Source organism: Neurospora crassa, linkage group III (genome assembly GCF_000182925.2).
Source record: "Neurospora crassa OR74A linkage group III, whole genome shotgun sequence".
NCBI lineage: Eukaryota > Fungi > Ascomycota > Sordariomycetes > Sordariales > Sordariaceae > Neurospora > Neurospora crassa.
This window is the reverse complement of record NC_026503.1, coordinates 2,583,862-2,606,598: the sequence shown is the minus strand read 5'-3', so window position 1 is coordinate 2,606,598 and position 22,737 is coordinate 2,583,862. Positions and strand designations below refer to the sequence as shown.

At 51.8% G+C, this 22,737-nt stretch overlaps 6 protein-coding genes and 2 non-coding genes across 9 annotated transcripts; 4 read left to right on the top strand and 4 right to left on the bottom strand.

Annotated features, from left to right (window-relative positions):
• Positions 1–249: 249 nt before the first annotated feature.
• Positions 250–1,309, top strand: bek-1 (beak-1). Its single transcript, XM_952128.3, has 3 exons — positions 250–425; positions 509–814; positions 849–1,309. Exons 1-3 carry the CDS (start codon positions 335–337, stop codon positions 1,253–1,255), a joined length of 804 nt encoding a protein of 267 aa, XP_957221.3. The 5' UTR covers positions 250–334; the 3' UTR covers positions 1,256–1,309.
• Positions 1,310–4,657: 3,348 nt separating this feature from the next.
• NCU00096 (hypothetical protein) lies at positions 4,658–6,334 on the bottom strand (the record flags this gene model as incomplete). The annotated part of the gene is made up of 3 exons (XM_952127.2): positions 6,077–6,334; positions 5,295–5,318; positions 4,658–5,139 (listed from the first exon to the last, which is right to left on the bottom strand). Exons 1-3 carry the CDS (start codon positions 6,279–6,281, stop codon positions 4,658–4,660), a joined length of 711 nt encoding a protein of 236 aa, XP_957220.1. The 5' UTR covers positions 6,282–6,334.
• A 612-nt stretch (positions 6,335–6,946) lies between these two features.
• NCU15231 lies at positions 6,947–7,018 on the top strand. Its single transcript has one exon. It is a non-coding gene; the product is annotated as a tRNA-Glu (tRNA).
• A 375-nt stretch (positions 7,019–7,393) lies between these two features.
• On the bottom strand, positions 7,394–12,064 carry NCU00095 (tetratricopeptide repeat protein 1). The gene is made up of 2 exons (XM_952126.2): positions 8,978–12,064; positions 7,394–8,926 (listed from the first exon to the last, which is right to left on the bottom strand). The coding sequence occupies exons 1-2, from the start codon at positions 11,597–11,599 to the stop codon at positions 7,709–7,711; spliced, it is 3,840 nt and encodes a 1,279-aa protein (XP_957219.1). The 5' UTR covers positions 11,600–12,064; the 3' UTR covers positions 7,394–7,708.
• Positions 12,065–12,239: 175 nt separating this feature from the next.
• On the top strand, positions 12,240–13,367 carry NCU14115. Its single transcript, XR_897856.1, has 2 exons — positions 12,240–12,244; positions 12,723–13,367. It is a non-coding gene; the product is annotated as a ncrg42 (non-coding RNA).
• Positions 13,368–15,126: 1,759 nt separating this feature from the next.
• NCU00093 (hypothetical protein) lies at positions 15,127–15,873 on the bottom strand. The gene has a single exon (XM_952124.2). The coding sequence runs from the start codon at positions 15,811–15,813 to the stop codon at positions 15,280–15,282; it is 534 nt and encodes a 177-aa protein (XP_957217.1). The 5' UTR covers positions 15,814–15,873; the 3' UTR covers positions 15,127–15,279.
• A 486-nt stretch (positions 15,874–16,359) lies between these two features.
• Positions 16,360–17,714, bottom strand: NCU00092 (rRNA-processing protein efg-1). Its single transcript, XM_952123.2, has 2 exons — positions 17,253–17,714; positions 16,360–17,187 (listed from the first exon to the last, which is right to left on the bottom strand). The coding sequence occupies exons 1-2, from the start codon at positions 17,596–17,598 to the stop codon at positions 16,724–16,726; spliced, it is 810 nt and encodes a 269-aa protein (XP_957216.1). The 5' UTR covers positions 17,599–17,714; the 3' UTR covers positions 16,360–16,723.
• A 262-nt stretch (positions 17,715–17,976) lies between these two features.
• NCU00091 lies at positions 17,977–22,500 on the top strand. 2 transcript variants are annotated; one of them, XM_011395446.1, is made up of 5 exons: positions 17,977–18,937; positions 19,000–19,638; positions 19,708–20,223; positions 20,288–20,380; positions 20,435–22,500. In XM_011395446.1, exons 1-5 carry the CDS (start codon positions 18,361–18,363, stop codon positions 22,129–22,131), a joined length of 3,522 nt encoding a protein of 1,173 aa, XP_011393748.1. In that variant the 5' UTR covers positions 17,977–18,360; the 3' UTR covers positions 22,132–22,500. The 2 variants fall into 2 exon arrangements, with proteins under 2 accessions (XP_011393748.1, XP_011393747.1); XM_011395445.1 differs by having other exon boundaries at positions 18,007–18,937; positions 19,000–20,223; positions 20,435–22,339.
• Positions 22,501–22,737: the final 237 nt, after the last annotated feature.

Below are 22,737 nucleotides of genomic sequence, written 5' to 3'. Positions count from 1 at the left end.
TCCAAGATGGCGACATCATTCTATCATCATCCACCGCACCACCGGCCTCAGACAATGCATGGCCTGAACGTGAGTAGCTCACATAACGACCCGCGGTCGCTTCCATCTCCCGGCTCAGCACTGCCACCCATCCGGTCCATTATTCCAGATTTTGATAAGCTGGACATGGACTATGGCCGCCGGCAATCTCAGGCGCAAAAGGATACTATTGATGGTGGAAATTCCCAAGGATACACCACTGATCGTCTGCCAACAACGGGCTCCAGCCCCAGCATCAATGTCTTTTCGCAACATAGTCATGGCCAGCAAGATTCTGGAGCACGTACCTACCTAGATGGCCCGCTTCCGCGTCTGCCACCGTCAAACGCTTTTGCTCAACACAACGGCTATCATCAAAACAGCGAGCCACGGCGTGGCTACCCTCAGTATGGCCAACACCAGCCCATATACCGTCAGGATAGCTACCCTCCTCACGGGTATCCTCAAGATTCCTACTACCCCCCACTAGAACACCGTCATGGGCCCTTCCCTCAACCCGGATCCCAGCAGAATCTCTACGAACAGCGTGCCCGCAGCGAGCGCTTGCACTATGCTCATCCTTGGGGGGGCCACTCTGATTCTGCGGTGAGCCCTCGGGGCGGCGATGGGGGCAAGAACAAGAGACGTGGCAATCTTCCCAAGGAGGTTACGGAGAAGCTGTACGCTTGGCTGTACGGCCATCTAAACCACCCCTATCCGACCGAAGATGAGAAGCAAAAAATGATGAGAGAAACAAACATGCAGATGAGTAAGATAATCCGACAGCGTCTCCTTCGTAAGTACCACTTTACTGACTGTTGGCTTTTCAGATCAAATCTCGAACTGGTTCATCAACGCCCGTCGCCGCAAAGTCCCCCTCCTCATCGAACAGGCGAAGGCCGAAACCGAGGCCGCGAAGCATTATCGTCCCAACTCGTCACCCATCGCCCGCCGAACTCGACCGGTTTCGGTTTCCCACACGAGACACTACAGCCGCTCGGGTCCGGGCCGTGGCGTGCCCAGTCGCCGCAGCGTCAGTGTCGAGCCCTCAATCAACCACCTTCTCAATTGCCCGGAATCTGACGCGGATGTCCGACCACCGCAATATGCCACCCCCATGAGCGACAGAGGCGTCCTTGATTACAGCAGCCGGGAGAGCTCCGAGTCTTATGAAATGGATTCTCGTTACCAAAGCTATGGGCATGGACATGGCCATGGGCACCACGCCAGCATTTAAACCTCTCGGGGCCGTCACAGCCATTTTCCTCCCCAACCGCTTAATATCTTTTCTTGAGATTCTTATGTCACGGCATGGTAGGAGTTCTGGACAGCATTTGACAGCAAGGGATTGAGTCATCTGGTTCTTTCTGTCCCTGCTTCAATTTTTTTTTGTTTTTTTTTTTGGTTTTTTTTTTTTTTTGGATAAATTTTTTTTAGCACATCCTTTGAGAGGATGGCATTTTGGGTGGCAGAGTATACCCTACGGTTATTCACAGCGTATTTGGCGTTTCGGCTTGGATAGATATCCATCGGAGCTAGAACGTGGCGCCCCTGTCGTACCTGACAACGCGCTGAGTGAATTTTCTTGATGGCTTTTCGACACTGACGAGAGTCGCTATGGTGTAACGCAGTGGCCTTTTTGGCGACGCGGCTATGTCGTGGTGGCGTAAGTCGTGATGGAACAAAACGGAGCGAAAAACATGTACGAGAGATGAAGCAGGTTATCAAAACTACTAGTCTTAGTTGCTTAGATTAGTTACTCAAGCATAGCGTGAACAACACACTTCTGACAACCTCTCGGTTGATCTTCTCCAGGAGTGATTTGTTCGTCAATAATATGTTACTCGCTTCACGTTTTCCATTCGGACTGTGATGAGAGTCAGGCAGGCAGGTAGGAAGAAGATAGACAGCAGGCAGTTCAGGTTGTGCAAAACCCACCTAGTGTTTTCAAACCCGCAAACTCATTGTGCGCGAACAAGTCAAGTCACGATTTGCCCGTGATTGTAAATAGTTTTGGCTAGTAAAAGAAGATGGACAGTGGCAACGGGCATCATTCTTCTACCAGTTCCTACCCTAGGTACATGAACCATGGACGTGGTATCCTCTGTTCCCGCTACCAGTGCATGTAAGACATTTTTCTAGGACCAGGCTCACCAGGCCCACCCGAGATGTTGGACGTCAAGACATGCATCAAAGGATTATCTGGGCCTTGGGGACACAAAAGCGTCAAATCGAGCAAGGGTCTGTCTGTTTGCTCAAGGTGTATGTGTACGAGTGTGGGCGAGTGTGGGCGGCTGGACTGGACTGGGCTAGAACATGAATGAATGATGATTGTGTGAACAAAATGGAAACTTTGCGGGTTATGGTTTACCTACCGGGTTGGATGCTGGGGATGGGTCAAGGTAGATGGGTAGATGCATCGAAACCGAACACGTCGGACCTTGCACAGATTCCATCCATGTCTGGCATCGGAAAACTGGTCCTTCAGGTAGGTTGGATACCAACGCATGCCTGTTGCCATGACGGGGAGTTCTTTGATGTCTGTTCATGGGGTTCAGGCCCCTGTTTCTTCCTATCTCCCGTCTGATGCTTTATTGTTCCGAGGTCGCGAAGGGGCGCCCGTCCCAGAGACAGCTGGCGGGAAAATGGATGACGACCAGACCTCTCTACATTGCCTGATGGAATTGAGGGGCGCTCTTTCTCGGTGCTTACATACCTACTTCTATGCATAAACTCGCATCATCTGTATGTCCGATATCGATGCTTCTGTAGCTTGCATACCTCTACCTCTAGCTGCACATATCGAAGTGTGGGGTTCGAAAAGTCTCGTAGAACTGCAAGCAAATAATGGATGAGAAGTGATACTTTTTTGCATTTCTTTCGATGTATATTCAACCGCATGTTGGCATCATTGCCACGGTTACTTTGCTCTCATCACCAGGTTTTATATTTCTTACTATTACCGGTATGGACTTGGTTCGCTATCATATCATTAACATATCATGTAAAAGAACAATAAAGACATCCATAACTTTCCTCTTCACCACTATGATTGATCCATTTAACTGAAACTGAACAAGACGCAACAGATCGTCAGCAAAATACCATGTTACAGTAAAATGCTCAGTATCTTCCGCCCTCCGGACGTTGGGTACAGAATCTCTGCATGCATCAATCCTCACCTACATCACCCAGATCTACCATACAAACCATGACTGCCCGGACCCCTCATGCCGAAAAGAAAGAGAGAGAGAAGAAAAAAAAAAGTAGTTAAGAGAAAGAAAAGCAAATCTGTGGCGCAAGCGAGCGAATTCCGAAAATATAACCCACCACGATACCTCTTGTACAGGATGAGCCGTTCCCTGACCCCGGGCGGCTCTCTTTTGAAGCCATTAGTCGTTTTCATTCCTTCACAGCCGGTTGCAGCTGCGTCTGGTTTTTGCAGAAGAACCTGTCGGGCAGGTGCTGTCTTCCACCTCCCCCCTCCTCAACACTTAAAGGAGTCACTTGCAGTCCCAAAGTGACGGAAGCCTGCAAACAGAAATTTGATTTTCTTTTTGTTCCTTTTTTGAATTCATTTTCACCTTCTTCTGATCCAACCCATCATCAAAAATATGACAAAAACCCTTCCATTTTCTTTGGTTTTTTACAAGAGAAAAAATTTTAATAATGTGATTCTTAATACACCTTACGCCTCCTGACCGCTTGTCACGCGAAACTGTCACTGGCGGCCATCATACAGCATACGGCTTTCCTCATGTTAGTAGAGAAATATTATCTTGCTGGAACGTGGCAATGTAGAGGTATATGTCTCACAAGCCTGTCAATACCGTCAGTGGCAGGGCCGTCTAGAACATTCAACTTTCGCAGCCATTCTCTGGTCATGGCCAGAGCCTGACCATAATTCCTGCAATCTACCGGGGCGACAATCACGTTTGGCGCAAAAGGCAAGAAGCGCCAGCACGCGAGTGAAGTCATGGATTACTGTGGCTGGAAAGAGCTAGGCCCTAGGCAGCCGGAGTGATACACGACTCCTTCTACCGAGAACAAGGTCCAGCTAAGACAGACGGGAACTGGCGCGTCATACAAGACAATTTCTGTCTTATGCTTTCAGCACTTCTTTTCAAGTTGGGAGCTATTGGAACAGGGAAGACAGCCACAAGAGCTGTCCTGGGGCCAGAATTGCGGTGTGCTCAAGGGAGGAAGGTTTCGCTGCCGCGAGTTTCCGCCATTGTTCTAGTTGGAGAAGGTTCCCGCAACCCGCGTTTTGCCAAACGACTGTTGACAGTTTGTGTCGACGTCTCTAGCATGAGGATACCAGTTTGTGATTCCATTTGTCTGACGAGAAGCGGCACAGAGAGAAAGAAGGCAAATGGTAGTTGCACCAGAGCCCGTCAACGACTGCATGGGTGAAGGCTTGGTTGGGTACCAGTTGCCTCAAATCCTGTCCGAATACCGCGTGTGCGGATATGTTCCTTCTCCATGAACCGTCCGCTCCTTCTCAAAGACGTTTCGGAGAGATTTGGCCCGCAACTCCCGGCTCCGAGATCTCTGACATCTCCCCGCCCTCCTGATTGGCTCTAGACCCCTCCGTCGTCAAGCGAGACAAGCGTCATGCTTCTTTCCCTCCCTTTCGATTTCAACGCAGGACACCCCTCAGGTTTTCGATTTGCCTGCGCGAGATCTTGCCACTCCATTGTGATACCCTGACGCAGCAGGACGGGGAAGTCCATAACAGGCCGTCCGCCAGTGGGCCGGGCCAACTAACTCCCTTACTCAACCAAACATCTTCTTGGGGGGGGGTTACGACACCAGAGACATACATCACGACATGACACGACACGGCAGCCAACTCATGTCGCTTGCTGCTTTTGACGCTGCTGTCACCCATCCGATCTTCTGGTGGCACAGATCTCCAACGAAAGCTGTCCTTGTCCCGGGCGCGCATACTCGTCTCGGCAACAAAAGATGCTGGGATAACCCATTTTCGGCCATATACCAGTGAGACAAGCGGTTCCCGATCGCTGACAGACCGCTTGTTCTGAGGTGTCATCATGCTGGTGGTGGCAGCTGCGGCGGCGGCGTGGAGCGATGGCCTCGGGCGAGTGGGAAAGATATTGCCTGTTTACCCCCCCATGTTACCGAACGGCCACAGAGGGAAGGTAGGAAGAAAGGGAAAGATGATGGCAGAATGGGTGAGTGGCACTGAACACGCGAGGAATGGAGTTTGTTGACCCGGGTTGAGTTTTGGTATTCATCTCTCACCCTGTTCTTACCTTCACCTCCACCCCAGGCGGCGCCTGGAAGGAAACGACAAAGCGGTATGATCTGGGGTAAGCAACAAGAATCCCATTCCATCAGACCCAAAATCATCCATCCATCCACTCAGAGTACTGCCCGAACACAGGCTGGCCTTTTTCCATGTCTCTTCCCCCCGCCCCCGGCTCGTCTCTGCTTGATGACAACCTTGTTGGACAATGTGTGAGAAACAGACGGGCAGCAGGAAGGTACCACGAGATACGTCTGTTCAAGATAACTGTCAGATTGTGCCGGCGAGGCAGCTGAGGCAGACAGGTAGACAGGGCTTCTAACTGATTGGCCGACTGACTGACTGACTGACTGAAAGTTTGCGGTAAGCAGTCATGGCAGTCAAGTCAAGCTAGTCGGTCACTCTCGACTCTCACAAGATCCCAAACCTTGGCTGACAGAGAATTCCCGAGCTTGGACTTGCCTGGACTTGACTTTCCCTCTTGAATGGCAGCACAAGAGTTCTGATATGGTAATCTGACCTGAACTGTATCGACATTACGAAAGGTACAAAATGCAGAGCAGGCGACGCAGAAAGAGTGCCTCGACACAACTGCAGCTGCAAAACGACAGTCTCCGCGTGAGCATCTTGGTGTTCCTTGCATTCCGGTACCCTTTGCTAGTTGGTGTTTGTGGAAAAAAGGGAGGGGCCGACAAAATCAAATGGACAAATGTGTTCTTGTCGCTGCCAGTTGTCGCTGCTGTTACCATCTGTGAGATGTCAGTGACCCTCCTTCACTTAGTCACTCACTCACAGAACGTTTCGGATCCTTGACCGCCTCTCTTTCGGTACATGATAGGCATCTGATTGTTGTCGTGCTGTGTTTCCTCAAGGTTGCGCTGGCCTGATGGCCTCTTGGCCTCTCATACTTCAATCTATGCTGTGTCTCGTATGGCTTTATCGTCCTGCATTTTCGGATCGCCCTCGTACTCCAACCGCTGGCATAATGGGCCATTGCTGAAATCTGGTGGTGTCAAGTGTGAGGGCGTGCGTGTTACCAATACCCGGTCGACAAGAGGGCTGGAGGGTTATCTGCCTGCCAGACATGCAACTTTGACATGGATACCCCTTTTCTAAGGTCTGCCTCTGAAAGAACCCTCGGAGGAGGAGAAGGAGAGCGATAATGAGGAAGCATGGTTTATGTAGGGTGTCATGTCATGTACAGGGACGGCAGACCGACATGTGCCTGGCGAGTTTTGCGGTTTTTGGTTGGATGAGATAGGTAGGGGTATGGGTGAACAGGAGGCATGATTCGGTGAAGCCGAGGACGAGAACAAAAAAAAGTAAATAAGCAATAGAAAAAGAGGCAAAGGAAAAAATAAAGTGACGTGAGTGAAGGTTGCTTTCTTGGAGGCTCTATCGCCTGCTGTATTGATGGTGAACGTTGCGGATTGGTGAATGGTGTTGTTGTGTGTACGGACATTGTTACGCAGATATGCTCTGTACAAAATAAAGCTCGCTGAGAGCCTGACCATCCGTGCATATGGGGTGTCTCTTGTACGGAAACTGAGAAACGTGCGGGCGTTCACAACAAACCAAGCCGGCGCGACTAACGCGGAGTAGTGGAGCACATTATTGGCTCTCTATAGGCTATAGCACAAGCCCTAATTTTCAACAACATCCGGTATAGTGTAACGGTTAACATATCGCGTTTTCACCGCGAAGCTCGGGGTTCGATTCCCCGTACCGGAGTTCTTTTTTTCGTTTTATCATTTCTCTCACGAACTCTCATCTCCGGCCCATTACCTAGGGAGAATCTCCCGGGGTTTTTTTTTTTTTTCTGCTTTTTTTTCCTCATGATTGAATTAGCATTAGCTTACATCATGCCGTGGAAGCTATGTGCAAATGTCCAGTTGTGCATTCATCTTGGTCTCATCAATGTGGGTGCTGACGAAAATGATGTATATGAAATACCAACTTGATGAAAAGAAAACACAGGTCTAATAAGCCAAAAGAAACTGGTCGCGATTAAGCTTGCGACTTATAATAAATGTCAAGAGATTACCATCTAGTAGGAAGGAGGAAGAAAATAAACCTAGCTCCTTGACAAAACATTACTGTTAGTTTGGAATCCGCCCCTGTGCCTTCATGTCCCTTTCTAATCATGCGATATTCTCGAGTCCTTGGACTAGCGAACGTAAGAGACATTGATCTTGATACACAAACTGACAAGACAGCATGGGACCTGGGAACAAAATTGACAGAAACCGGAAAAAAAGTAAATGTATTGCGCCCTTTTTCATGACCATTTTGCCGTGTAGCTACCTCGAAGCTATACAAATCATCAAAATCAGATCGACAATGCGAAGTGAACGGGGAACACTTCTTCTCCCTCAAACTCCTTTCATTCTCAAAACTTTGTCCACACGCCCCCTTGGCGTTTTACTCTTCGTCATCATTGGCGGCGGCCTTGGCAGGAGAAGCCGCAGGCGAGCCAGCCGCCTCCTTCACTTCGTCCTTATCACCACCCTCTTCCGCATCTGCCTCAGCGGCTGCTCCACTCTCATCCTCATCCTCATCCTCATCGTCATCGTCATCCAGAATCCTGCCTCTCCTCGATCGCTTGTTCTGGCGTCTTGTTGAGACTGTGGCCTCTTCCTCCTCATCATCACCACCAGCATCGGCCTTGGAGTCATCGATTTCCATCCGATCGACACTCTCCTCTGACCGGCTCCTGCCCCTCCTGGATTGCTCATCCTCGTCATCATCGTACTCCCCACCACTACGGGGAGAATGGCTGCGTTTCTGCTTCTTCTCAAGGGCCCTCTCAGCCCTCTCGAGAGCATCCATCTCCATACCAGGCTCGTCGCTCTCGTCACTATCAACCACAATTTCGGCACTCTTGTACTTGCCAGTGGGCTCAGTCTTCCTGCTGGTAAGCCTCTGCTTCTTCTTGGGTGGTCTGCTTTTCCTGCCGCCCTCTTCGGCATCCGAGCCTGAGCCGTCACTATCGTCATTGTCTCGGTCCCTTCGGCTCGTCTTCTTCTTCCTCTGAGCACGGCCCTTCCGCTCCCGCTCCTCGCCACCTCTCTCGCGCTTGGCAGGCGTGCTGCTGGCCTTCTTAATCTTTTGTCTCTTGATCTTTTCGCCGGTCTCGCTGTCGGTGGTCATCTCGGCCTCCCTACGCTGTCGGTCTTCCTCGGCTCTCTGCTCAGCTAACTTGCGGTCACGGGCGGCGATCTCCTCTCTCTCGCGCTTGATCTTCTCTTGGCGCTCGCGCTCCTCTTCCTCTTTCCTGCGAATCTCTTCCTCCTTCTTCTTGAGTGCTACTTGTCTCTGCTCAAGTGCTAGTTGGAGCTTCTCCTTGTTCTTTGACTCGTAATCCCGCTGGGAGGCGAGGGCACGCTCGAGCTGTTTACGTTGAGTGTTGCGAGCCATGTTGGCACGCTGCTCGATATCATGCTTTGGATAAGGTGGATGGTCCGAGGCCGCGATCTCGTCGAGGGCGGTGATAGCCGACTCGAGACCGGATGCAGCTTCCTCGAGTTGGGTAGAGGTGCGCTGGTGCTCAGGCAAACCGTTGATGAACGAGGCGAGCTGGATCTGCACAAAAGCAACGTTGAACTTGAAGTGGACCTGCTCGGGGGCAACTTCGAGGGTCTGAAAAAGTGTTAGTCACTGCCTTCAACTTTGGTGTTGGAATCAACATACCTTCTGCGCATACTCCAATGCTGTCTTGTAAGCGTCCAAGTTACGCTCAGCGCGGCCCTTGTTCAGCCACGTACGACCAAGGCATGAGAGAATGTTGGCATCCTTTGCCTTGCCCTCCTTGCCAAGCGCGATCTCGTAGCTTTCGATAGCCTTGGTGAACTGCTTCAACTCGGCGTAAATGTGGCCCAAGTTGACAAAGACGTGAACGTCCTTGATGGTCTCGCGAACCTTGATGAAGATTTGCAATGCCCCCTTGTAGTCCTTCTTGTCCTCCACGAGTGCAATAGCAATTCCCTGGGCTGCGTATGCGTTCTTGGGATCCAACTGGAGTGCCTTGTCGAAGAACTCAACAGCACGGCTGTAGGCGGCACTCCGCTTCTGCCTGTCTGCCTCCGACTCGCGACGCATTTCCCTAGCAGAAATAAGGTGTAGATTGCCCATGCCAACGAGAGCATAGCGGTCATGCTTATCGTAGTTCTGCAGGGTGTGCTTGTAATGGCGTTGCTCTGGGTCTTCGGCGATGTTGTTGGGTCGCTTCCTGGAGCTAAGCTTCCCGAGAAACCAGCCGTACAAAGCACGCACCTCAAGGTCGGAAGAGTTCTCTTGATACAGCTTGGCGACTGCATCCGGGCCTTCCTTGGTGCCGGGGTTATTCCGAAGCTTGATATAGGCCAACCTGGTACGAGCATCAGTGTAGTCATCGTGGCGTTTTAGCAAGCCCTCATACACCTCAACGGCCTTCTCAGACATGCCACGAGCCTCGTAACTACGGCCAAGATTGAAGCTGATGGTGGTAACCAAGGCGTCGGTGTCGGTGTCATCGTCCTTCTCACCAATTCTCATGCAAGAGCTGAGTGCAGCCTCAAACAGTTCGCTCGCAAGCTCGTGCTTTTCTTCCTGGTAGTAGAAACAGCCGATGTTATTCAACAGCTGCGGCGGGAGAAACCTCCGGAGCGCAGCCTTGATAGCGGCTTCGCCCTCAACTTCATCCGGGCGCTCTGATTGGGGAACCTGGTCAAGCTCCAGCTGCTCGACTTGCTGAAGGCACTGGAGGGCCTTGTCGGGGTTCTCGGTCTCATAGAGACGGGCTAGGTTGAGAAGCACAGCGGCATCTGGCGCGAGGCTTTTCTTAGGATCCTTCCACGCCGTCCGCACGCTCTCCAGCAGGCTGATGGCCTTCTTTGCCTCGGCGGACTTATCCTCCTTGACCGGGGCAAACTGGTTGGCGAAAACCTCCTCGGCATACAAGTTGCCGAGCAGGATCATGGCTTCATAGTTCTTGGACTGTTGAATCATCTTCTCGAGGCGAAGTTTGGCTTCACCTAGGTCGTTCTTGATGACGGACAGCTGCGCCGCACCGAACTTGGCCGGCAGGTAGCCGCGTTCAGTGCCACCTCGGGCGTCATCCGCACGACGGTAGTAATCGGCGGCACGCTCGAGGTTATTGGCGTAATGTTCTTTGCGCGCGAGCAGGTACCAACCATCGCTCGCAATGGCGTTGACGTCAGTAAACTGTATGGCCTTATGGGCCAGAGCTTCCACATGATCGAATTGCTTTCGCGAAAGAAAATAGCTGGCAAATGTGGCACATGTAAGGGGAAGATCTTTGTCAAGCTTGTAGGACTTCTGTGTGTACTCGGTCATAGCCTTCTTGTACAGCTTGATGAATTCCGGGCTGTTGATGGGGACGTGTCCGCTCGCGTCGAGGTAGTAGAGACCTAACAGAATGTTGCCGACCTTGGACTCAGCATTGATCTCGAGAGCTCGTTCCCAGGCAATCCTGGCGTCATCCTTGTATCCTAATTGCCAGAAGCAGCAGCCAATGCCAATTCGCGGGTCGGGGTCGACGAGATCTGGGGCTCTGGCTAGGGCGTCCTGGTAGGCGACCAAAGCGTCGGCATATCTGCCAAGCGAGAAGAGTGCGCGGGCCTTGCCAATAACGGCAAGCATGTTCTTGCCGCTGGAAACTCGGAGGGCATCGTCGAAAGATTTAAGGGCGGCGCGCAGGGTTTCGGTCTTTTCGGGGTCGACTGCTCCGGGAGCCTTTGATGGTGGCTGGAGGGATGCCCTCAGAAGCTGGAGGACGCCACGAGCCAGGAAGAGCGGAGGGAAAGCTGGATTGATGCGGGAAGCTTCGTTGAGGCTCTGGGTAGCGAGCTGGAGGTAGTATTCTTTGGTCTTTGCTTCGGAGACAAGGGCGTCCTCGGGGGCTACCCTGGGTGCTTCCCTGCTCTTCCACAAATACATCCAGCAGAGAGCTGAGACGATACTGAGCTTCTCCCTGGGGTTGTTGGCCTGCATGGCGTTGGCTCCTTTGATTAGCATCTCGATGGCGAAGTCGATCTTTTTCTGCTTGGCGTAGGCGAGGGACACTGTCATCCAATATGTCCGGGCGGCGCCTTCCATCTCGAAAAGGGTGCAGAGCTCGGTCGGGTCATCGGCGAGGACTTCAAGGTCGATTTCGACAGCTTCGTCATCTTGGTCTTGGACGGGAATGTCGATGGTAGAGGGGATGTCGGTGAAGCGCTTGCTCTTGGGAAAGCTATTAGAGCCTCCCACGGACGAGGCAGGAGAGACACCACGGCCGTTGGCGGCAGCGCCATTAAGGGCAGCTGAGGCCATTGTGAATCACTGGTGAGGATTGTTGGTGCCGCGCGGCTTAGGGGTATTATGAACGGACAGGGGCGCGGGAGAGGGTAACGAGTCGCCGAAGTGTTCCCGCTCGCAGCCGTGCCCAAGCTTGGTAATCGGTAGCCTTGGGAATTGAACGGGTAGAGTCGCAGATATAATTGTGGGCTCGAAATGTGATGACTGTCAAGCAATGGTTTAGGAGGGGTCACGGTGCATTGCGCTTCTGTGCAGGCGACGAGTTGGCGAAAGCAGCCGAGGCGGAAGTAAGAAAAACTGAAGGCAAGGTAATAAAAGTTTCGTAGCTGAGCGCTTGTATCAATGGGGGGAATGCCGTGTGTGCTGGGCTCGTAATTCAGTGAACTCCCGTAAGTCGATGTGTCGGAATGGTTCGGCCTTGGATAATGGTGGTTGATGGGAGCTGAGATGGCACTCAGAAAGAGCCCGGTGCACGTCGCGTTTGTGTCGCTCGCTGGAAGTGGAACCAAGTCGAGAACCGGATCCCGCTGATCAGGATGCGTCCAGGTCCCGGCAGAGAGACGCACCCCGTACCGTCGCGGCAGGCTATGTAGCTTGCCCCACCGATGATGACCTTTTCTTTCTGTGCAAGTATCCACTGTCGGCACCACTATCACGAGTGTGAGTCTGTCCAGTGACAATTGCGAGCACCAGTTTGTTTGTTTAACGCCTCTAAACATCACAACCAGTCTGGCCACCGAGACTGATGAACGAGCGCACAGCCAAATTCGAGGAGGCTGAAGACTACAAGTGAATACACACACTATTCCGAATGACAGGGAACCCGTGTACGCCCACTCTTTTACCCCTGGTTGACGACTTTGATTGGCTGGTCAAAGCTGAGAACAAACAACCTCCGCCAAGGCAAACCTCTTCGCCAATAAGAAACCCCTGAATAACCTCACCTGCATTGAGGGAGAGAAGGGGGGGGGGGGGGGGGGGGGGCTACATACGTACACGACCAAGCGAATTTCAAATACATAGATGCAGGAGAGAACTCAAGGAGGCGCAGTAGTAGATGGATGGACAGATGGATATGAAGAGGTAGGAGAAGGTTGGAAAGTTTGGGCAATCTGAGAAAGGAGGAGAAGAATACGAGATATTCTTGTGGACGACGGAAACGGAATGAAAAGAGAGCTATTATGCGTGTTCTGATGGAGTATGCGTTTTACTTCTACCGGGTGGCATATCACCTCTACTAGTAGTCGGCCCGGGCCGCGTAAGGCTGAATGTGTATTCTTGTCATGCCACGCAGCAGAACCAGGTCGTTTGCCGGTCTTCAATGGGTAGGATTTGCTACAAGTGCTCCTTGCTCATACATGTAAGACAGAACATGTAGACGTAGCCTTTGATATGCTATGACACTTGTAAATCGGCGCAATTAATGCATCGGGCAACTTTCAACACGCCTATCAAATTCCAGTGCACAGTCAACTCAGGCTTTGTGTGCTGTGAACTTGTCCATGGCAATCGTCAAACGTAAGAATGGTAGCCAAGTAACAAAGTAGAATATCTCAGGCACTTCGCGGGCATTTGACAGAAAAACACGAGTAGAGATCGGAAAATAACTAGGTGGGGACTCGAAAGTAAGCCAACACTCTCAGAGGAAACAAACCAACGAAGCGAGACAAATCCGGAATTTTTGTCGTCGGACATTCCAATCTTGAGTATCAAAATGGCCAACTGTATACACTCGTACTACAGCAGTCAAACAAGTGCGCCTCTCTCTTCATCCACATTCACCGGTTAACCCCCTAACGAACAGGTCAACACGTGAAGAAGATCGAAACCGATATACGCCGTATCTACATTTTTTAAACGATAATCCACAAAAGGTATGGAGTTGCTTGAGGATATATTAACGTATAGAATCATGTTCCACTTCCGAGCGAGTTCGGATCTTGGGTGTTTTGTTGAGTAGCATTGTCGAGTTCATGTTGCCAACAAAAACTTGGTGGACTTGGGCCGGAGGAAGAGACATTGGCGCAGGTAGCCGAATATTTCCACCGTTTGTTTGACAAACTTCCACAAACTTGCCCCAATTGATGTTGATGTGCCTTCTAGACGGGCAAGTGTACCGATTCTTTAATGTCGGTGAAGTCAACCCTCACATGCTAGAGAAGATGAAGAAAACCACAAACATTGCCAACGAAATCGCAGTTCGGCACCGAAAGAGAAAATCGCGTTTTGTCGACATATGAGATAGAAAATGTTGGCAATGGAGAATCAACAGCAATAATACACGCTCGTCAACGCAGGCCAATCAGCTAACCAATCCAGCCAACTCATCTTTCGGCGCTCCGCCCGTCGCCCAACGAGTAAGATGATAAACAAACTCAAAAGTAAAAGACCATGAGAGAATATGGTTACCCATTGAAATAATAGTAATAGCCAACACTCCTTGTGAGAGACATGAAGAAAGATATAAAGCCAAGGACTACCCGCAGTCTCCCATCGTTTTCCAGTCCAGTCCAGTCCAGTCCAGTCCAGTCCAAACCATTCAGATCAGCATTCATCAACCACATCTTCAGAACGAACAAGTCATACAATTACACTCACAGTCACAAAGAGAGAAGCAGAAAGCAGAAAACAACTTGGCGCCATTTTCTTCTCAAAAAGTTACACACCACAGACTCCTCCCAACATCATCAAAATGAAGCTGTGCGCTCACGCCAACAGGTCATGCCTCTGTACGAACTCTGTCGAAGATGGCAAAACGCTCTGTTCCCATTGTGATGCAGGTGGCTGTGGTGTTCTTTGAGCTGAGAGTCACTGGAATCGAAATTCACATGCGAAGGAGAGTTAGTGGGGGAACTCTGCGATAAAGGAGGGACGTTTTTCGGAACATACGGGGTAGAGTGATGGAATGGGAGTTGCAAAGCGGCTTTGTGGTGGTTCGGGCAAGGAAGAAGAGTTAGAAGGTATACCATGATAGAGGAGGTATATGAGGCTGAAAAAGGACCAATGCCCATTACGAGTAGGTAGAAGGCATCGCCAACAGCATCATAGAAAAATTTCATCGACTTACCTCCCGCGTCGCGCAAAACCACACACCCTTTCCCACCCCTCACCATCAAGAACATAGATCTATATCACTGAGACCCGAATTCATCATCATTTATTTCTCCAATCGAAGAGAGAAGGAGTAAAAAGTTCAGTCGCCCAGGAGGCCTAGGAGAACGGACCAACATACACCAACTGTCAACCTACGGAAACTGGAATTCGGGGCGCCACACACACCGGCAATAATTCGATCAACGGGAACCACTAAGCCACAAGATCAGACCACACTGCCGGCCCGTTGTGGTAGAGGGCTATGTACTGGACCTTATATACCCGTTGATGTATTTGGGCTAGGTTCAGGTTCTGCGGCGGCGGCACGGGGTGGTGAGTTCAAGTCGTCTCGACAATTGGGGGAAAGAGGGTCGGCTGGGCGCCAGCGAAGGCAGGAGCGGTGGCAGATACCTGGTACTGAGTACGAAGCCTTTACGCATTCTAGACTTCGTTGTTAATGAGAATGGCTATGGGGGTTTGGGTCACCCCCTCTATCACTTGGCTTATAATCTTGCCCTGGTGATGCCTTGCACCCAAAAATTGTAGCTTTTGCCTCGAGAAGCCACTTGGCCTCCCACGCTTTCTATGGGCACAACAACTCCTCACCACCTCCCACCATTACTCAACCCTGTCCCTCCTCCAACCTTGTCCGCCATCCTCCTAAATCTCCCCATCCTCGACATCCTATAGATCCCTGACCCCCTCAACCTCAACCCCGCCTCGATGACCTCATTCAAACAAACCGCCCCCCTCTCCTTGACACACTTCCCCTTCTTTTTCACCACACTCCCTCCCTGACCATCATCCGCCACCTCGTTGTCACAACAACTGCCCACCAGGCACCTGAAACCTTCCCCGGTCTGCCCTGATGCTGGCGTCAGGCACTCGACGTCGGTATCGCAGCCAATCTCGTTCTGGCACCAGTCATCTAGCGAGCAGAAGGCTTGGCCGTCCGGGTCGAGGCCGCAGAGACAATCACCCAAGGGGGCGGAAGGGCAGGGGGTGAATGTGTAGGTGCCGCAGGTGCCGGGATTGCAGGAGGCGGAAGGGGTTGGGGTGATGGCGGAAGTTGTGGTGACTGTGAGGGTTGAAGTGGTGGTTATTGTGGATGGGGGAAGAGTGGTTTTGATGGTCATCGTGTGGCAGATTGACGAGGTAAGATAGGGATGAGTTGTGCTGGAGGATATTGAAATGGTGTTGTTGGTGGTTGGGTATGGGATTTCGGTTGACGTGGACGGATGGCTTGGGAGATCCGAGTGGTTATGGGCCCATCGAAGCTGGTTTTGGGCAGATGATTCGGCGCTTGTTGACTTTCCAGTGATGGACAGCATGGCCGTAATAGTGACTTTTATTGTGGACGTGGTGTAGGATGTCTGGATACTGGATGCGTCGGACCAAGTTAGCCACATGAACTAAAGTACGGCCATAAAGGTGGTTGGGAAGAGAGAGAAAGAGGGGGGCACCAGGAAAGGGTTAATTGCCTTGGATTTGGAGTAAAGGTAGTGAAGACCGTTGTTGTGCAGTTCTGATGATGATGTACGTCTTCGGTAGTCAAAGTCGTGGTGGCATGGTCAGCAAGAGACAAAGCCGCGAGGGCCCAAAGCATGGCCAAGGCTTGCTTCATGATGTTTGATGTCCAACGTAGACAACAAGGCTGGCTTAGACAGCTCTTCCACAGACAAGGCAGTAGAGCACACGGGCTGAATCAGTCTTATAGGGAATAGAAGGGGGGAAACTCGGAAGGCTCAAGAATTCTTTACATCAAACACTAGTATATACCCTCTGCAGAACACAACAGTAGCGCGGCAAGTTGTCGGACTTTCTATCGGCGAGTTTCTCGGAGACCGACACAATACTTGATATGGTGGTGAAGTTCGGGTTTGGAGAGAAGCAAGGGTTGTCAGCCACTTGAAGCTAATCCTGGGTTGTGTAACTGATCGGAACGAACTCGTGCAGGGACCTGTTGAGCTGAATGCATGTTTGTGGTAATCGTAAATGGGTATCATAAGTTAGCCCAGCCTTCGCAGGCCAGGTATTGATTGTATCCTAGTCCTCCTCGAAAAAGCCCCCGTCGTCGCTCTCGTTCGCGCTCTCCTCCTCCGTCTTGCCGAATTTGCCCTTGGCTGGGCGCTCCTCGCTCTGTGACGAAGACTTCTTGGCTGTCTTTTTGGAAGTGGGTTTCGAAAAGTCGCGTTCCGGTCGCCTGTCGCGAATCTTCTCCAGAGCACTCTTACCCTCTTGGCGGGCCTTTTCGATGGTGGTCCACATTGGGGGTCTTGAGGAGTGAAGGTGGTGTGCGGCTGAACTCTTCTCGTCCTTCTCTGCGGCTTCGTCCTTGGGCTTGGGATACAAGCTGATGTAGGTCTCCATGTGAGGGTGGTAGAGAGCATAATCGAGGTCGACCTCGGCAATGTGGAGGTCGGCTTTTAGCCTGGCGATCTCGGCTTCGTCTTTGGTTTCGTCGAGTTGCTTCATCAGCTGCTTTGCGAGGCGCATGGCCTTCTTGCGCTCTGTTTCGTGAAGGTCTGGGTCAGTGATGCGATACGTGCAGGCATCCAAAACTTAGACTACATACCAAAGAACCTGACCATATGATACTTGCTGATCATCTTGCTTCTCAACTTCCTGTCACTCTCGTCGACAATCCTCTGCTTGTGGGCTTGCAGTTCGCGCTCGAGGTCGTTCCTGACATTGGCAGGCAGCTTTTCGTTCTTGTGTTCGAGAAGGCGCTCAATTGCTCTGACACGCTTCTTGATCTGACTAAGGTTGCCATCGTTGATCTTCTGGGTGGTCTTCTGGCGCTTTGCAATGTTCTTGGGGTTGAACCTGTTGTGCGGGTTTCTGTTTCTTTTCTGGGCCTGGTTTTGCTCCTGGCCATCGGCGTTCGACCCCTCGGCCTCTTCATACGATCGCTTGCCCATTTCTGCGGCGCGCTAGGGAGATATGTTCAGATGATAGAATGATTTATTTGGTGATGGTGGCGGCGGTAAGGTGCAATCTGGAACGGGCAATGGGTCGTTGTCGCAATGGTTCGTCTTGTGTTTCTTTCAAGTCGAGAAAATTAAGTGGAGACTCGCCGAAGGAATGGACGGGAGCAAAGAGCTGCCAGTGAAACCCCTGCAGCCCCTGCTATCGGCCTGCAGGGGGCGCTGGCTCACTGCAATAGTATTTATTATGTACACACATAGGTGACAGAGTGCTGTTCGTCATTTGGGTTAGGGTTAGGTAGCACCCATCAGTAAACGGACTTTCTCAAAGCCAACAGCGCGGCTTGAGGTTTCTTCTATCATGGAAACCCAGTCTCGTCTTTCTTCCCTACGTCCGCCTTCAACAACCACAGCATGAAGCTGTAGTCAAGACGGTAGTTTGATCGATTTCTCTACTCTTAATGAACTTTCATGGGCATGGTTTTGATTGTTGATGTCTTCATCTCTTCGGAGCGGGATTCATGAAGCACGGGCGATCAAAGGTCATCTGGCCGAGAAGGAGCGCTGAGGAGCGTTTGGGTGATCTCCTAACCTACAGTACCAAGTACCTGCTCAACAAATTCATCTTCTCATCATAAGTACTTAAGTCCTCACTTGAAGCCGCGGTAGCGAATGAAGGGCCCTTCTACATCATCTTACCCCATCACATAACTTTATACAAACCAGGGCACAACGACATCACGGCAACTCGCCAGGATGGATCGCCCAGAGCCGGGTCTCATCAGGTGGTCCCCGAACGCAGGGCGCGACCTCTTTCTTCACATCAACCTCCAGCACCACGTCGTGCAGCTCCATGAGCCGACAGGCTTCGCCCGGAAAGGCAAATTCGAGTCGAGGACGCTCGGCAAATATGACGAACTACCCCCTCTTACCACCTTTGACTGGTCCCCCTCTGTGCCCGGCCTGGTCGCTGTGGGCACCTCGACCGGCGTTGTCAATATCTTGCGCGTCGACGACAACTCAAATGCAGTCTTGGATCTCAATCTCAAAATGTCCCGTACCTGTCAAGCTGTCGCCTTTAGTACCGCTGGAAAGCTTGCTGTTGCCCTGGACAGAGTGAGAAGTGATAACTGCCTTTACATCTGGGACGTCAACCGGCTATCGACCATGGATACCAACGCCCATGGGTTCAGCAGTGTAGTACCCTTTACCGATCCCATAGATCGTCTTGAGCCCAGTGTGTCAGTATCCAGCGTTAGGTTCTTCGAGGACAACCCCAATGTCCTCGTGGCCGGTATTAAGGGCCAAGGTCTCCGGATACATGATCTAAGAGGTAGCGTCCGAGTTCACATTCAAGCCTTCTTTTCACAAAGTGCGAGCTGACCTGTCTTCCAGAACAAAGCCACAGCTCGGTCGTTCATTTCCCCACCAAATGTTGCAACAACCTTGCTATTGACTACGCAGACCAGAATTACTTTGCTTCCTCGGCCTTGGACCAGCCGGGTGTCATGGTTTGGGACCGACGTGCGACCCACCGCCAGGTTGCAAGGCCCTCGTACAACGAGGCCGTTAAGGACGACGACTTGCCCTGGGGCGGAGCCTTGCGTCTGGAAAAAGCGGTGCGCGTCCTTACTCAGGATCCGGCCCAGGACACCAACACCTCCTACATCCGTTCCATTCGCTTTTGTCGAGACAAGCCCGGTATGCTAGGCGTGCTATCACGGGCCGGCCAGCTCCGGATCTTGGACACGAGACATGAATACGTGGAGCCTAGTGACCAGTTTGAGCACAGCCCGGAGCTACTCGAGGTAGCCAGATCGTACGAGATGGACCCTTTCTATCTGGACAACACCCGCCACAAGCACGAGAAAATTGTCTCCTTTGACTGGATCACAATGCCTTCACCCATTGCCCAAGCCAGAATGCTTGTCTTGAGGAAAAATGGCAATTTCGATGTATTGGAGAAACCGTCCTTTACGTCCGAGTACCCGTTTAAGCTTATCCCGTGGCAAGCACCCCACCGAGGACTGGAAGGTAAAGAACCACCTGAAGATCCGTCCTACCCTTGGCTCCCGGGCGAACAAAAAACTCACAGTGTTCTAGAAAGGATATCTTATCATCAAACCATGGACTTCGAGATTCCTCAAACGCAGGAAATCCTGGGACCCTTCTTGACCGAGAAGGCGTTGGCAAATAAGCAGCTATTCGGGCCAGACAAGGCAAACCTTACTGCGGTTGTTGAAGACGCCATGCAGTCGGACGTGTACACTGACCTGATAGGCCCGGACGGTTTCAACAGGATTAGCGATTTGAAGTTCCCCGAGGGGTATTCTACGACCGCGCCGATTGCCGAGAAGTTGGCGGCCCTGAGGATGACGGTCGGAGGAAGGTCACCAAACGGCTTGAACACGCGAGGTGAACCGTTAGGACAATTGGAGCGCCATGAGAACTTGCTAATGAAACTCATGGATCGAAGCAACTTTCCTAGAGAGGCACAAGTGATTCTTGACCATACCATGATCTTCCGTGCAAAGGAAGGGTATCTATTCAACTATAGGAGAAATCAGCAGATCGTGGCCGATGACCCATGGCTTCAAGATATGTGGGCTTGGATTACAGGTAAATTCATTCTCAGCCCCAAGCCAACGCTGCTGGGTTTCTAACAGAGTCGTGTCTGCGACAGGAGCCGACGAAGCAGCTTCAGATGGCGGGATGATGTCTCATCCTCTTGATTTGAGCTATATGGGAGTGTACACATTGTGGACAAACGATCTTGGTAAGTTCCAATTCATACTTCTCTCTGCTTATCACTACTTTGACACGGAAATAGGGAGCAAACCTCAAGCAAGGCTATCAGACCACTCACATGCTCCTGACCAAGCTGGTTGGGAGCGTTGCTTGAACGCCATCAACAAGAAATTAGGGCTCCCAAAGTTTGATGGCGTCGATACGAAGCGTCCTCACCATCGCGAAATGTGTCTCGAGATGTGCAAATGGGGTCGAAACTATGATGCAGATTTGATCGATGGACAATCTATCTCCAGCCTGAGCAAAGACGCCTCAGTATGGCACACAATGGCGGCTGCTCAAGCCCTCTTCAGAGGCGATACTAGGGGCGCTGTGCAAGTGCTCAAGCAAGCCAGCACCGATCATCCTGAACTCCTCTTTGTCTCCCTCGCACTGCAGCTCGTAGGAAACGTCACGCAAGAGGGAGACAGAATGAACAAGAACAACGCTGTCAAGGAAGCGCTCGACTTTGACGAACGCGTGGCCTCCAAAACCGACCCCTATCTGCGCGCAATCTCATCCATTATTGCCACGGGTGACTGGCTGACCATTGCCAACCAACGCTCTCTCCCTCTCCGAGATCGCGTGTACGTCGCCGTGCGCTATCTGCCCGACGACGCCCTGACAGTTTGGCTCCGCGCCGAAACCGAAGCAGCCATGGAGGCCGGCAACATCGAAGGAATCGTGTTGACCGGCATTACGGACCCTCTCGTCGACATCCTCTCCCGCTACGTCTCCAAGTTCGGTGACTTCCAGACCGCTACGCTCGCGCTATCCATCTGCTCACCGCGCTTCATCGACGATGTGCGCGCCGCGGCCTTCCGCACCGCCTATCGCGCCTACCTTCAGCGGCACCACGCCTTCTTCCTCCGCGCCAAGTTCGACGTCGAGTCGACCAAGCGGAGCAAGCACCAAGGTCGTCCGACTCTCAGGCCTCCAGGTCGTCAGATCGCCCTGCGCTGCGTCTACTGCGATGCCTCGACGAGTCTCCACACTCACAACAATAGCTCCTCCAACAACTCTAATCCTAGCGGTCACTTACCTGGAAACGCCTCCCCGTCTATACCAAGCTTCATGGTTCAACACGCTGCCGCCCAACAAGCCCAAGCCCAAGCCCAAGCCACCGCGGCCGCAGCGGCTGCAGCGCAGCAACAACCAACATCTGGAACCTCGGGTAGTGGTGGCGGAGGCGTAACCACGCCCAACATCCCGATTCCTCCTCCGCCTCCTCCGCCCGACGCCCTGCAACTCCCGCCGGCGGCTGCGGCGGCGCAAAGCAGTAAGAACCCCTTCACGGAGAAGATGGTGCAAGCGGGCATCTCCTGTCCGAACTGCAAACGTCACCTGCCGCGGTGCGTCGTCTGTCTAGAAATCGTCGGCATGCCGCGCAGTGACTTATCGGGCTCTGGCGGTACGGAAGGGACGGGGACGATGGGTAGAGGAGGCCCAGGAGGATCAGGTACAGCTGCGGGAGGTGGTTACGGAGGAGGAGCAGGAATCCAAGCAGGTGGGACAATGGGTAGTCTTCATCACGGAGGCGATGATCTTCATCATCAGATGTCGGCGGTGGACATGACGAATAAAATGGCGGCGAGGTTTCCGACATTTTGCTTGCAGTGTGAGCATGTCCTGCATTTAGATCATGCTAGGGAGTGGTTCGCTAGGCATCAGGAGTGTCCGGTGCCAGAGTGTAGGTGTAAGTGTAACTTTAGGGCGAATCCGGAGTTGAGGTATCGGTAGATGAGTGGGGAGGTGGAGGCAGGAGGGAGGGAATGAGGGAGGAAGGAAGGAAGGAAGGCTAAAGGGAGAGAAGGTAAAACGGGTCGGTTACATAAAGGGGATTCCACTGCTGGGTGATACACTGTAGTGAGGGTTCTGGTATGTAAAGGTGATTGTCATGTTGGCATCATATTTATGAGTATCGTAGCACTTACCATATGGGCCGACACTTTCTTCACTCTACCCTCCTTCTTTACTTACCATCCAACTCCCTCACGCTCCCCTGCCCTCCTTTCCTGATATGAGCCAAGATGCCTTTGAACTTCTGTGGGTCTCTTGAACATCGGATGACTATGAACTAAAATACCATACACAGCCAATAAACTGAACAGCAGAGACCATTCCACGGGGTTTCTGACCTTACTAGTGTATGTGTATGTGATAATAATGAATATACGTTCATTGGGCCTCTTCGTTCTGCGAATACCGATTCCGTCACCGATAGACTCCGACTTGCACCCCTTTCGGTTTCCCTTCACTATGTATACACAAGCCAAGCAAGGCTCCGCCTCATACCAACTTGTTCTTGGTCTTCTTGGTCCTCTTGGTGTTCTTGGTAATTCTTGT

Excerpts from the sequence above, each read along its gene's own strand:
- bek-1 (XM_952128.3), top strand. The coding sequence starts at position 335 with ATGGCCCGCTTCCGCGTCTGCCACCGTCAAACGCTTTTGCTCAACACA. Across the intron at positions 426-508 it reads CCACGGCGTGGCTACCCTCA|AACACCGTCATGGGCCCTTC; the intron begins GTATGGCCAACA and ends ACCCCCCACTAG. Across the intron at positions 815-848 it reads AATCCGACAGCGTCTCCTTC|ATCAAATCTCGAACTGGTTC; the intron begins GTAAGTACCACT and ends TTGGCTTTTCAG.
- NCU00095 (XM_952126.2), bottom strand. The coding sequence starts at position 11,599 with ATGGCCTCAGCTGCCCTTAATGGCGCTGCCGCCAACGGCCGTGGTGTC. Across the intron at positions 8,927-8,977 it reads CATTGGAGTATGCGCAGAAG|ACCCTCGAAGTTGCCCCCGA; the intron begins GTATGTTGATTC and ends ACACTTTTTCAG.
- NCU00091 (XM_011395445.1), top strand. The coding sequence starts at position 18,361 with ATGGATCGCCCAGAGCCGGGTCTCATCAGGTGGTCCCCGAACGCAGGG. Across the intron at positions 20,224-20,287 it reads TATGTGGGCTTGGATTACAG|GAGCCGACGAAGCAGCTTCA; the intron begins GTAAATTCATTC and ends TGTCTGCGACAG. Across the intron at positions 20,381-20,434 it reads ATTGTGGACAAACGATCTTG|GGAGCAAACCTCAAGCAAGG; the intron begins GTAAGTTCCAAT and ends ACACGGAAATAG.
- NCU00092 (XM_952123.2), bottom strand. The coding sequence starts at position 17,598 with ATGGGCAAGCGATCGTATGAAGAGGCCGAGGGGTCGAACGCCGATGGC. Across the intron at positions 17,188-17,252 it reads TCATATGGTCAGGTTCTTTG|AGCGCAAGAAGGCCATGCGC; the intron begins GTATGTAGTCTA and ends TTCACGAAACAG.
- NCU00093 (XM_952124.2), bottom strand. The coding sequence starts at position 15,813 with ATGACCATCAAAACCACTCTTCCCCCATCCACAATAACCACCACTTCA.